This window comes from Eriocheir sinensis, chromosome 11 (assembly GCF_024679095.1).
Source record: "Eriocheir sinensis breed Jianghai 21 chromosome 11, ASM2467909v1, whole genome shotgun sequence".
Taxonomy (NCBI): Eukaryota; Metazoa; Arthropoda; class Malacostraca; order Decapoda; family Varunidae; genus Eriocheir; species Eriocheir sinensis.
The window spans coordinates 11,455,262-11,468,641 of NC_066519.1; the positions used below are offsets into that span (position 1 = coordinate 11,455,262).

The 13,380-nt window shown below is 46.7% G+C and overlaps 1 protein-coding gene across 8 annotated transcripts in view; it reads left to right on the plus strand.

Moving 5' to 3' along the window:
• LOC126996827 (transmembrane and coiled-coil domains protein 2-like) overlaps positions 1-13,380 on the plus strand; it is an 82,585-nt gene that overhangs the window by 63,422 nt on the left and 5,783 nt on the right. For 3 of the 8 annotated variants that reach the window (XM_050857692.1, XM_050857695.1, XM_050857693.1), the window contains 8 exons: positions 4,273-4,585; positions 4,958-5,162; positions 6,112-6,340; positions 7,624-7,815; positions 11,014-11,194; positions 11,632-11,751; positions 12,370-12,591; positions 13,025-13,150. In XM_050857692.1, coding sequence (XP_050713649.1) covers positions 4,273-4,585; positions 4,958-5,162; positions 6,112-6,340; positions 7,624-7,815; positions 11,014-11,194; positions 11,632-11,751; positions 12,370-12,591; positions 13,025-13,150 — 1,588 coding nt within the window. Of the gene's footprint in view, positions 36-159; positions 1,122-3,569; positions 3,722-4,272; positions 4,586-4,957; positions 5,163-6,111; positions 6,341-7,623; positions 7,816-11,013; positions 11,195-11,631; positions 11,752-12,369; positions 12,592-13,024; positions 13,151-13,380 lie in introns of those variants that run through there. The other 5 variants (XM_050857691.1, XM_050857689.1, XM_050857690.1 and 2 more) reach the window with 4 other exon arrangements.

Genomic DNA, 13,380 nt, shown 5'->3' on the forward strand with positions numbered 1-13,380 from the left:
TGTGACGTGACTACTGAACTGAAGAACCCGTGACCGTGTGTGTGTGTGTGTGTGTGTGTGTGTGTGTGTGTGTGTGTGTGTGTGTGTGTGTGTGTTTCAATGTACATATACTTGTCATACTTCCTCATACTCTATTGTTCCCTTCGTTTATTCGTGTAGATGGAAACTTAAGAACAGAAGCGAAGGAGGACAGTGAAGATATCCGTGTCACATCCAAGGACCTCGCAAAACAGTGTTACTCAGGCAATACGTGCAGAAAAACTAAGTGCGAATTGTACCAAAGACTAACGAAGACAACACACATCCTTGTCTAGTGTGATGGGCGGGCAAGACACTGTTCAGAAGGCAAGGGAAGGACATAGCAGTGTGTTCAGCGCCTTTGGAAACTTGTAAGCTCCCCAATGAACACAAAACACAACGAAAATGCCTTGTATGTATAGTGTTTGGCGTTGATATAAAAAAGGAGGAAATTTTAAGGAGGAAACCACATGGAAAGTCTTATTATTAGCATCTGGCGGTGAGCAGAATTAACGAATCATTGTGGAGAATACAGTTTGGTTTGGGGTCTTACAATGACTCAGTGTTGCACCTTTGAACTGGCCCAAAGAGTAACGAAGAGCTAACGAACCAAGACATAGTGGCGATTGTGATGGATGGGCGGCGGCGGAGACCCTTATCGCAGGCTAGTGACGGAGAGAGCGAGGAGGGGGCAGCGGCAAGGTCCTGGCTAGCCCTGATACTCACGTCCTAGCCTTACCCAGCATGCTGAGCGTCGGGGGGCTGCCGGACCTCGCGCCGCCCGGAAGCCACAGGCGGTCCAAAAGTGACTGTGGCTTGGACAAAACGGATAAGGTTGCTGACATGGCCCCTCTCGCCCTGAGCCCACGTAGCCTGTCTCCATCTGACATCACGCACGCCCGCACACGCCCATCCTCCCCCGCCCTCGTGCGTTCTCCGTCCACATCGTCTATTCCGGAGATCTTTATTAGCGGGGAGGATGACCACGGCGCGGGCATGTCCCCAGTGACCCGCCTTGCTTTTTTCTCCCTCGCCGATTTTCTGGAGACGGTCACCCACCATCCACAGTCCCGCCGGCACCACCTCCACCATCCCCAGTCTCGGTATACTGCAGTGCGTGTGTGTGTGTGTGTGTGTGTGTGTGTGTGTGTGTGTGTGTGTGTGTGTGTGTGTGTGTGTCTGTCTGTCTGTTTGTCTCTCTCTCTCTCTCTCTCTCTCTCTCTCTCTCTCTCTCTCTCTCTCTCTCTCTCTCTCTCTCTCTCTCTCTCTCTCTCTCTCTCTCTCTCTCTCTCCATTCTAATTTTGTCTCCGCTGTTCTCATTATTCCCATTTCCTCTCCCTATTATTCCTCCTTCTCTCCTCCTCCTCCCCTTCCACTTACCTCAATCATATCTTACTTGCATTCCTTCCTCCTCGTTCTCCACTTCTTCCTCTTCCTATATACCCTTGCAATTATCTTCCTGTTATTTTCTCCTTCTCCTCCTCCTCCTCTTCTTCCTCCTCCTCCTCCTCCTCCAGCAAGGCTTTTGTATATACAGGAGTCAGGTGAACGTTTAGTAAAGTTATGAAGCAATTCCTGGCACTGGCCGAAAATGTTGTGTCCTAAGCTGTGTGTGTGTGTGTGTGTGTGTGTGTGTGTGTGACTCAGCGGTGGATTGCAAAACTCACACGCTTCTCTCTAAATGCGGTAAAATCAAACACACGAAAAACATTGTGATAAGCATAATTAAGATAAAAGGCTCAGAAATATTTATGGCACCACGTTTTCTATGCCGCCATTTGCGTGAACTACTGAAATAAACGGTTTGATCGTATAAAGAAAAGTCTATTCAGCATGGCAGCATAACCAGATGAGAGAGAGAGAGAGAGAGAGAGAGAGAGAGAGAGAGAGAGAGAGAGAGAGAGAGAGAGAGAGAGAGAGAGAGAGAACGTGTTATGAGCGAAGCACTGAATTATTTATAAGGACATGTCACCTCCCATGAGAGCGACGACAATTCTGTACGTGGGAGCGCTTGCAATGGCGTCACGGTTACGTCATGCATTCAGGCTGTCACGGCTCCTCAAAGCAAGCACGTGCTGTATAGTGTATGGGCAGGACGGGTTAGTGGCTTCATTTCTCTTATTTTAAAAGCCTCTCGTTTAAGTTGCTGGGATTTTCATGGACTGTTTTGTGATGCTGGTGATAGTTTTACATGACTTCTGCTCCTTGAACGAGTAAAACGCCCGTGAAAACTCCATTAATCTTCTCTCTGGCCTTGGAAAGAAGTCCGTATTTTTAAACATCGGCATCTCAGTTTGCTTGTTTGAATAGCCTCGTATAAGTTGCTAAGATTTTCATAGACTGTTTTGTGATGCTGGTGATAGTTTTACATGACTTTCTGCATCTTGAACGGGAAAAACACCCCTGAAAACCCGGTTAATCTTCTCTCTGGCCTTGGAAAGAAGTCTTTTAAACATCGGCATCTCAGATTGCTTGTTTGAATAGCAGATTTTCATAGACTGTTTTGTGATGCTGGTGATAGTTTTACATGACTTTCTGCATCTTGAACGGGAAAAACACCCCTGAAAACCCGGTTAATCTTCTCTCTGGCCTTGGGAAATAGACATAATGGGAGCCTGACACGTTTAATGATATGGGCCGTTGCACGATCTGACGCCCCACGCAGTTTTCTTTGTCCATCACCGGAGCCGCAGTTATGTAAACGCGGCTGCCTGGCTCCGTAGAGTTCACCGCGTCACTACCTCGGTAACGCCATGCTCGTAACACACTGTCATATAGCCATAGGATAGGAAGTTCGTGGCAGTCTGGTGGAAACTTTGCCAAAAAATTTTTTTATTGATTAGTCTGCTGGTGCTAAATGTGGCAGGAGACTTACTTAGACTTTGTTGCAGGAACTAAACATAACCACAGCTGTCTGCCTTGTGTAAGAGGTGTAGTAAGGCAGAGAATATGGAATTATGCATGTTTGAGGGACAGACAGCCTCCATGGGAACCAGAGAGCAATCCAGTCCATCAGAATGAATACTAGACCACTTGATGAACTTAGTAATATTCTAAGTGTTGTTATTATTTAGTATATGATAATAATAATAATAATAATAATAATAATAATAATAATAATAATAGAAAGAGGAGTAGCAGAAATTAAGAAAAGAAGAAATGAAAGAACAAGAAAATGAATAGAAAGAGAAGTTAGATAATAGAGAAAGAAATTAATATAATAATAATAATAATAATAATAATAATAATAATAATAATAATAATAATAATAATAACAACAACAACAACAGTGACTGGTAATGCAAGGGTAACTAATCCCTTCTGAGACACAGCTGATAAAATTTTCTTCTCAAGCCGGAAATGAATCAGTGTGTGCGTGCGTGTGTGTGTGTGTGTTATTAATTCTCTTTCCTTTAATGTTTTCTTGAATTAATATTAGAACTCTGTGTGTGTATGTGTTTGTGTGAGGGTAGCCTGTGTGTGTGTGTGTGTGTGTGTGTGTGTGTGTGTGTGTGTCACCATAGAGATAAGATATAAGGATAACAAGGACTAAACTTAGAGGCGTATGGTGTGATGTCAGTCTGGTGGTGCAGTGAGGAGAGGAGAGGAAGAGAAGGAAAGAGCAAAAGGGAGACTAAAGGATCATGATGAATTGCCTCGTGTCATCCGGGTCTCCGCTGCAATTATTTCAAGGTTTTTGATGTAATCCATAATAGTTTTCAGTCTCACAAGGAGCTGAACATGTTTGAATCTAGTACTGAATGTGTTTTGACCTAGTGCAATGAACTGAGCTTTTTGTGTTTTATATACAATGTTTTAATCTAGTTTTATATACAGTGAACTTTTCCATTTTATATGCAATCTTTGAATCTAGTTTTATTTTCAGTGTTTTAATCTAGTTTTAATCTAGCGCCGACAATGTTTTAATCTAGTGCGATGAATTGAACTTTTGCATGTCATGTACAGTGGACTAAGGTTGAACTTGATCTTTCATAATTATTTTTTATTTATTTTTGTTTGTGTCCCCCCTCCCTTCCCTCTCTTTCTCTCCCCTTGTCTCCCTCCCCTCTTTTTTCTTCCCCCCCCCCCATTTGTCCCCCCTCACTTTTATTACAGGAAGAAGTGCTGTGCCAGTGTTGGATTCTCTGTTTCCCTTTGTCTACCTCCATATCTATCCTCTCTCCCCTCCCTCTCTCTCCCCAATCTCTTTCCCTCATACCCCCAGCCACTCATCCGTCACTCCTTTGTTACAGGAAGAAGTGCAGTGCCAGTGAGGTTGGCGGAGGCAGCCATGGCGGGGGTCGGCGGCGGTCCCCTCTGGCGGCACGCAAGTCAACCCCAGGGGGCGGCACGGCGGCTGGCGGCAGTGGCGGGGGCGGTGAGGTGAACACTGGCACCCCCGCCGGGACCAGTGGTGGGGCGGGGGCGACGGCAGGGGGCTCCGGGGCCCAGGCGACACCCCACCCCGGCAGACAAGGCAGCGTTGGGGGCCAGGCTGTGCGGCTCTCCAATGCCACACACTTTGAGGAGTCCGGAGTCCACTCGTCGACGGAGGACTGTGATGCCGTGAGTCAGGGAGAGGGAGGGAGGGAATGTGGTGCAGAAGGGGAGGGAGGGAAGGGGGTGAGAAGGGAAGTGGGAAAGGTACAGAGAGAGGGAGGAAAAGGGTGAGAAAGAGGAGTGAGGGAGGTGAGGAAGGTACTGAGTGAAGGAGGGAGAAGTGAGAGAGAGGGAGTGAGGGAGTATTAGTAAGGGTGAGGAAAAGGAGTGAGGGAAGTGGGAAGGTACTGAGTGAGGGAGGGAAGGGGGGAGGAAGAGGTAACCCATAAAGACACTGACAGCTATGAGGTTCTAGAGTGCCTGTATAGACTTTTAATTCTTCGTAATGCAGTTAATCAGTGTATGTGTTTGCTGAGGCCAGTGTTGTGTGTCCTGCAGGAGACCGTTCCGTCGTCCGGGGTGTCCAATGGGTCTGGTGAGCTGGTGGATGCCCTGCGCTGCGTCACGGATGGTGGTCCGAGCCTGCTGGAGGATGAGGAGCAGATGCCGCACCTCCAGCGGACCAGGGAGGCCGTGGAGCACATCCAGACCAAGATACAGAAGACCAAAGACCTCATCAAGGAGGAGCAGAAGGCCAGGGACGGTGAGTGTGTGTGTGCGTTTGTATGTGTGTGTCTTTACCTGTCTGTGTTTCCAGGCCTGAGCTAAGTTTGGAGAGTCCTGTCTTGTCTCATTGTCTGTATTTGTCTAACTTTTCCTTCACTTGCTGGGCAGTCCCCACCTCCACAGTCTCCTCCTTTAGACCATTCTACTCATCATGTATGGGAAACTGTACTTCTTTTTATCCTTCAGACCTGTTCCCTTTTTCAGCTTATTACTGTGTGTGTGTGTGTGTGTGTGTGTGTGTGTCTAATAATAATAATAAATAATAAGTTGGTTTATTAAGTAATGACAGCTGTTAAGCTGAAAATATACATATTAAGAATACATTATTGTAATATATAAAGGGGAAAAGTACAATATGAGTGGGGTCTATGTGGGAAAGTTATGGTGAACTAGAAGAGGAGGGGGAGGGGGAGGTGGTGGAGTGCAATGCAGCGGTGTTCAAGTGTGCGACTAGATGGGAAGGGCAGTGGGTAAGGTGCTAATCCCAGGTCAGCCCCTGGTCAAAACGGGTCAGGTGGCAGGTGATGGCGGGAGTGTAGGTAGAGGTGGTATCAGATAATGGGCTCAGCCGTCACTCAGATAATGGGATTAGCAGTGACATGCTAATTCCTGCAGCCGGTAAGACAGATGGGAAGAATCGTTACCACACAACTGAGAACAGTTGCCGTGGGAGTGCCTGTCATTTGCACAGCCATTGTTGGTGAGCATCATACAGATTGCCCCACTGAGTGACAAGACCTCATCACTGCACTGCACCCAAACTGACTCCTCCCTGGAGCAGGATGGGCAGGCTGGTGTACCAGGAGGGACCTGGGGCATTGGCAGGGGCGAGATGGAAGGCCATGTCAGTCAGATGAGAGAGGAGGCTGCAGGGAAGGGACATTGTACATTCTTTTCACTAATCTGTCTATCCTTCTGCCCCACAGAGAACGTGAACGAATACCTGAAGCTTGCCGCCAATGCCGACCGCCAGCAGATGGCTCGCATCAAGGCGGTGTTCGAGAAGAAGAACCAAAAGTCCGCCGCCCTTATCCTGCAACTACAGAAGAAGCTTGAGAACTACCAGAAGCGCCTGCGGGAGATTGAGACCCACGGGGTGAACGCAGCGCACAGACAGCCCAAGGAGGTGTTGCGAGACATGGGACAGGGACTCAAGTACGTGGGGGGCATGGGACAGGGGAAGGAGCTGGGGGCATGCTGGGAGAGGCAGGGGAGGTATAGAATATCATGGGACAAGGGTTAGGAGTTTGGGCATAGCTGGGAAGGCATTGGGAAGCTGAGGCATGTCAGGGAAGGCATGGAAGGGGAGGTGCAGCTTGGCATGGGGCAGAGGGAGGAGTTGGGATATGGCATGGGAAGCAGGGGGAAGCTGAGGCATGTCAGGGAAGGCATGGTAGGGGAGGTACAGCTTGGCATGAGGAATTTGTGGGAGGAATTTGGGCATGTCATGAGAGGCATGGGAAACACTGCCTGGCATGGGGGACAGAGGGGAGGATATGGGGCATATCAGGAGAGGCATAGGAGAAACAGACTGGCAGGGGAGGCAGCAGGGGGTGGGCAAGGCATGGGTAGTAGAGGGAGGGCAAGAGAGAGGGAGGAGCAGAGCTGCATCACTTGGCTTCGGTGTGCTTTATTTTTTTAGTAGAGTAAGACCCACACCCACCACCACACCACTGTGGGCATTTTCCACTAATTGAATGTTTGTTGCTCAAAAGTTGCCATGTGTCCGGGATGCTGGCCAGCAAACACTGACAGACAGTGGCACTGGCACTGCATGTTGGTGCAGCTTGCCAGCAAGTGCTGGCAGTGTTGATGGTGGTGTGTATGGGGCCCAGGATCACTGTTCCCCAGATACTCTGTGTGGTGTTAGATGCTTTCATTGTCTCATTAGTAGGATCAGTCACGAGACATTGCAGTTACTAGTCCACCTTAATTAGTAGTATAAAGCCATTTTTTATTAGCTTTTAAATGCCCTGCAAACAGCAGGACATTATATGAATTAGCAAACAAGTTTGCCTTAGCAATTTTTAATATTGAGTTTTGTTTAGTGTGTGTGCAGCCAAGTTAGTGAGCTGAGTAGTGTAGGAACAAGCTGAGTGTGAGCTCGTCAGCAGATTTTTGCTGCCTCACGCAGGCTGTGTGGCTGCCAGCCTCGCGGCCGGGGTACTAACACAGCAGCCCAGCCTCAAGCTTCCCCTAGTCACTGTGTAGCTGGGCATAGACCTAAGTGTACATGTTCCTGCAGACTTACCCTGAACTCTTTGCCTTCACATGGCTCACTCTTTCTCCTGCAAGCAAAGTACTCACCTCCTAACAAGCTTGGCAGCACAGATACACACACACACACACACACACACACACACACACACACAACACAACACAACACACTATGTACACCCACACGCATGAGTTGTGATGGCGCGCCCTTCTCTCCTTAGGACGGTGATTAGTAAGCCCAAGGAGATAGCTCACCTGATCAAAAACAAATTTGGCTCCGCTGACAATATCAAGGAGTTAGCCGGAGAGGAGGAGCGCGACGAGGAGCGTGCCCACCACGGCTCAGCCACCCTGCCTGTGGGGGCCAGCCTGGTGCCACCCACCTCCTCGAACGCAGGGGCGGCCCTCCCAAGGTAACGGCCCTCACACCCACCAACCCAGGGGCACTAGACTTAAGACACAGCCCTGCATTAGGGGACCTGTCCTACCCTGGCTACTCTTAAGATGTACATAGATTTATATAGAGGGCACACAGCCTACGGTGGTTGTCAGTCAGTCAGTGACTCTACAACAAGATAAACGGCCTAAGGGTGAACAAAACTCCTTCTGCCTTGGGTAATGTTAGGGTGGAGGAGGAGGTGGTCAAGTTTTGTTCATTATAGCACACACACAGAGGGAGATGTGAGCCTTGAGCAGCCTAGTAGAGGAGGTGCAAGGCAGGGAGTTACTCTTCACTAACAAAACATCATTCACATTGGCGACATAAAAAGTAGTGGCTAGGTTTCCCCATTTTCCTGAGAACCCTTCAAGGATACACGGCAGCACAGTAAGGTCTTGGTACTTGCCTGTCTTCCCAAAGAACTGGAGAACAGGAGTGACTATAGTAATCATTGTCCTGAGCTCTGATAACCTTCCCTGGAGACTGGAGCGAAGTAAAGCCTGGTAGTTGCACAGGAAGGCAGGTGTTGACAAAAAGATTGGTCCACTCTGAGTCTCTTCATGCTCCATCTCTCATTCATTGGCAACAAGTATATTTTTTCTTCTCATTATTGTAAGAGGAGGGTATCAGGACACCTCTCCTCCCGAATTTGACCTAGCTTTCGGCCACTCCTCTTGACTTTTGTAGGAGCAGAGTAGCGGACTTTTTTTTTTTCATTATTGTTTCCTTTTTTTTTTACCTTGGACTGTTTCCTCTACTGTAAAAAGAAAAGAAAAAAAAAATCAAGTAGAGAGAGAGAGAAGCACCCCCAAACACCTGATATGCTTGTTATAGTTCATCTCTCCACTCCTGTCCCTCCTTCCCTCCCTCCTTTTCTCCTCTGCCTCCCTCCACTTTCCAACACCTCCTTCCACCATCTATATCCTACCACTCTCCCTCCCCTGCCTCCTTCCACTCCCTCCCTCCCCTCCCTCCACTGTTTTCCTCCACTTCTGTCACTCCTTCCCTCCCTCCTTTTCTCCTCTGCCTCGGTCCACTCTGCAATACCTCCCTCCCCTATCTATCTCCTTCCACTTTCCCTTCCATGCCTCCTTCCACTCCCTCACTCCCCTCCCTCCACTGTTTTCCTCCACTTCTGTCCCTCCTTCCCTCCCTCCTTTTCTCCTCTGCCTCGGTCCACTCTGCAATACCTCCCTCCCCTATCTATCTCCTTCCACTTTCCCTTCCATGCCTCCTTCCACTCCCTCCCTCCCTCCTCCACTCCCACCAAAAAAAGAAAGAAAAAGGAAGAAAAAGCTGGACCAATGTTTTTCTCAGCCACTCCAATGAGGCAGGACAATGGTATCATAGAGTGTAGGCTGTGATCACATCTCCCCAAGGACTATCCAGAGCACAGTAGTAGCGCATTGGAGCACAGTAGTCGACCATCACCCCCTGACCCGATGTAATGCTGTGCTGCTGCTGCTGATGCTGCCTAACAATGCTGACTGACTCCTGACATGGGCTGCTGGGCCTTGCTATAACTATCTGTACTGTAGCTTGTATCTTTGTGCTATTATTATTATTATTATTATTATTATTATTATTATTATTATTATTATTATTATTATTATTATTATTATTATTATTATTATTATTATTATTATTATTATTATTATTATTATTATTATTATTATTATTATTATTATTATTATTATTATTATTATTGTTCTTTTCAGCTGTTATAATTTTTCCTGTTAATTTATGTATTTGCATCTAAGGAAGTCACATTTTAGGAGTGTATTTTGGTACCTGTTATTTGTTACATGTGAAGTCATACTGTATTCTTCTTGTTCTTTTTCATATTCTTCTTCCTTTCCCTTCTTTTCTTCTCTGTATTATTATTATCATTATTGTTATTATGTTATTCTTTCCTACCTCCTTGGCTGGCCGAGACTAATACAACTGGGTTCATTTGACAATACAGCAGGTGCAGCTCCCGACCCTTCCATCTTTCCTGCCTCCATGGGCATATTGCTACCCTCCCTCACACACACAGAACCTCCACACGAGTGAATGGGTGCCAGCCCTGTACCTCACATCACTGGGGCTTGGCAGACTGCAAAGATTGTATGCAAGTCTGATGTGGTGAAGCCTTAGCCACCTCTAGCACATGCCCATGGTTGGCAGATTAGCAGCGGTGTAGCCAGACTCAGGGTTTCCATTTCCACCAAGGGACAATATATTTAGGAACATCACTTCTAGCCATACATTGAATCAGAGACAGAATATATTTAGTTACATTCATTCTGTCTATATATTAAATCACAAAGAATATATTTAGATACATTAATTCTAGCCATATATTAACCCTCTCATGCACCGTAAGTTTCCAGTAAGTTTCTGTTCCACTCATCATATTTTTCTCAGGCCCGACCGGCCTTTTTTGCTGCCGCGATACTCTACATTCCTGGACGTATTTTACCCTCAGAGATGTATCGTACCCCAATAAATATGGTATCAATGACTTCATAAAGACTTGTACTAGAACATGTGCAAATAAATATAGAGGAAAATATATATATAAACAATACAAACTTGTTTCAAGTCTATGTATAGAGTATTGTAGACAATAAATCTGAAGTACCAACTCTTCCCCACTCGCTAGCTCGAAATTTTGTGGGCCAACTTTTTTAGCCGAATATATTGTAAGAAGCAGAATTTAGTGAGGATGCTCATGGTATCCTCAAAATCCTCATACGCCTATTAATTCCTGAGCTACACCAAGAAAACTGTATTTTTTCCTCTCCCGTCAGAGTAGGCTAACAAATAAAAATCGCTCAAAGTTCCTTATCTATGCTCCTTAGAAAGGTTGCCATATGTTACCATTAAGAAACTCATCCCAACAAATGATGCTTCCAAATTTGACGCACTTTCACCGAAAACTTAATTTTTAATCGATATTTTTAACTTTTATGATGTGTTTCGCGTCATCGTGCACCAGGAACTTTTACCCTTTGATGACGCGAAACGTGTCGTCGTGCGCGAGAGGGTTAAGTCAGTGTTTTCTTGGTAAGTTTCTAGAGTTATTTGGATTTGCTTTACTATAGTCTGGAGTAATCTATCTATTTATCTATCTGTGTGTGTGTGTGTGTCCGTGTGTGTCAATTCCGCTTGTACCCTTGCCCGGCAGCCACCAGCAGAGCTCCTCAGGTCAGGGCGGCGCGGGCAGCAGCAGCGGCGGTGGTCACCACGGCAGCAAGATAGGCTCTGAGGAAGGCTCAGAATGCAACTCGTCCATCACCAGCGAGAGTGTACCGGGTGGGAGCACCACCCTGGCACACCTCGCCTCGCCCAGGAACCATCACGGACAAGTAGGCACCGCAGCACTGAGGGGATGATTCTTCTTCTTCTTCTTCTTCTTCTTCTTCTTCTTCTTCTTCTTTCTTTTTCTTCTTCTTGTTCTTCTTGTTCTTGATTTTGTACTTCTTAATAAATGAAATACAAATGAAAAAAAAAAAAAGTCCCACAGTCACCAATTGATAAATCCCATTGAAATAAGACCTTCATTTAGCTTGAATTTCCTTGTTACCTGCCTTGCATTAAATAAAAGGTCCACTGTATCATTATTATCATCATTATTATTATTACTGAGATCCATGAAAGGTATTATACTTGCTTTTATTACCATTATCATAGTTATTGTTAAGCTCCATGAAAAGTCTTCGACTAACTTGTTTTCTTTATTATCATTATTATTGTTAAGGTACATGGAAGGTCTTATAATAAATTGCTTTCTTTCTCTCTACAGCTGACTGGCCTGGATTACTTTGGCCAGCCGGGAGGAATGTCCGTGGAACAGCTGTTGATGGAGCTGAGGGAGAGCAGGGAGGAGATCGCCCGGCTGAGGGAGGAGATTGACACAACAAAGGTGGGATGGGGCGTGACACACAGCTACTTATCCTGCTAGCTGCGGGGATCATGTTTCTTAAAGGCCCCCTAAGTGAGAAAAATGAGAAAAATCATCACTCGCGCAAACCATTTCATAATATATATCAATGCATTTATGATCAGTTTATGCATCATCTATTTTAGGGGGTTTATAGCATGTCAAGAATTTGCCCCATCGCTGGTACACGGTAAAGCCACAAATTTGGCCTGTCACTGCTACTGGGTTAAAGTCTCTCAAGGGGGAACTACATCAAGGAACCTCTCATGCTAAAACCAGTCATATCTCTCTTCTCTTTTGGTGCCTTATGCTTTAGTTAATAGGAATAATAGTGTGTTGTGGATATTTTTTCATATTCTCTAGTCCTTGGTCTGCTTTCTGACAGGAGGACAAGAGGAAGAGAGAGAGAGAAAAAGACATGAAATTACATCATTCTTTCCTTTTTCATCAGCAACTTGTGTCTTACTTCATAGGAATAGTAGTGTGGACCTTTTTAGTGATGGTTCAGTTCATGCATCTGTCTGACTGAAGGACAAAAGAGAGAGAGAGAGAGAGAGAGAGAGAGAGAAAAAAATCATTGACCCCCCCCTCCCCTCGCAGCTTGCCCTGGCGGCCGAGCTGAATGGCATGCGTGAGGGCCTGGCTGAGGAGCGGTTCCGGTGCGAGCGACTGGAGGAGCAAGTGAATGACCTGACTGAGCTGCACCAGAACGAGATGGGCAACCTGGTGACCAATATGGCAGACATGGAGGAGAAGGTGCAGTACCAGAGTGAGGAGCGGATCAGGGACCTGCATGAGGTGGTGGAGAACTGCCACACCAGGGTAAGTGGAGGGAGGGGAAGGGGGATAAGGGATGAGGGAAGGAGGGAAAGTGAGAGAGCAAGAGGGAGTGTAAGGGAGGAGGGGGCAAGAGAAAGGGAGGAAGGAGGGAGAGAGAGCGAGCAAGAGGGAGTGTGAGGAAGTGTAAGGGAGAGGGAGAGAGGAAGCTTCAGGAAAAGAACTTCATATTTTTCAGCATCATAACTACTATATATGGGTAGGTTAGGGGGGAGAGAAGGAGGGAAGAAGGGAGGGAGGGGGGAGCTTGGTGTGTTGTTGTTGTTATTTCAATGGGAGTTATCAATTTGGGAGGTTGTGGGACATTTTTTTTTTTTTTTTTTTTTTTTTTTCCTGCTTAGTATCCTTCAGCATCATAATAAACCAGCCTTTACTAGGAGCAAGCAGCACATGACTCTGAGCACCTCCCTTCCCTCAGATTGCCCGCATGGAGCACCAGCAGGCCCAGCAGCAGCAGCAGTACCTCACGCTGGAGGGCCTGGAGGACAGCAACGCCCGGGCTGTCTTCGTCAAGCTGATCAACGTCCTGCTGACTGTGCTGCAGGTGAGGGGGCAGAGCTTTGCGTGACAGGATACCACGTGCATGAGGAATTACTGCAACAGCTGTTTCTGAGAGGGTACTACTCTAACTAATTGGTTACAGCATCTGCTGTTAAGGGGTTGCCACTACTAAGAGTACAGTTTTCTAGAGGGCTACATCATGGTGTCCTCGTCCCTGGGGGCAGGTTTTCCATCAGCTCTTCCTCAGTGGCCGGTGGTGGGTGGGTGTGGGCA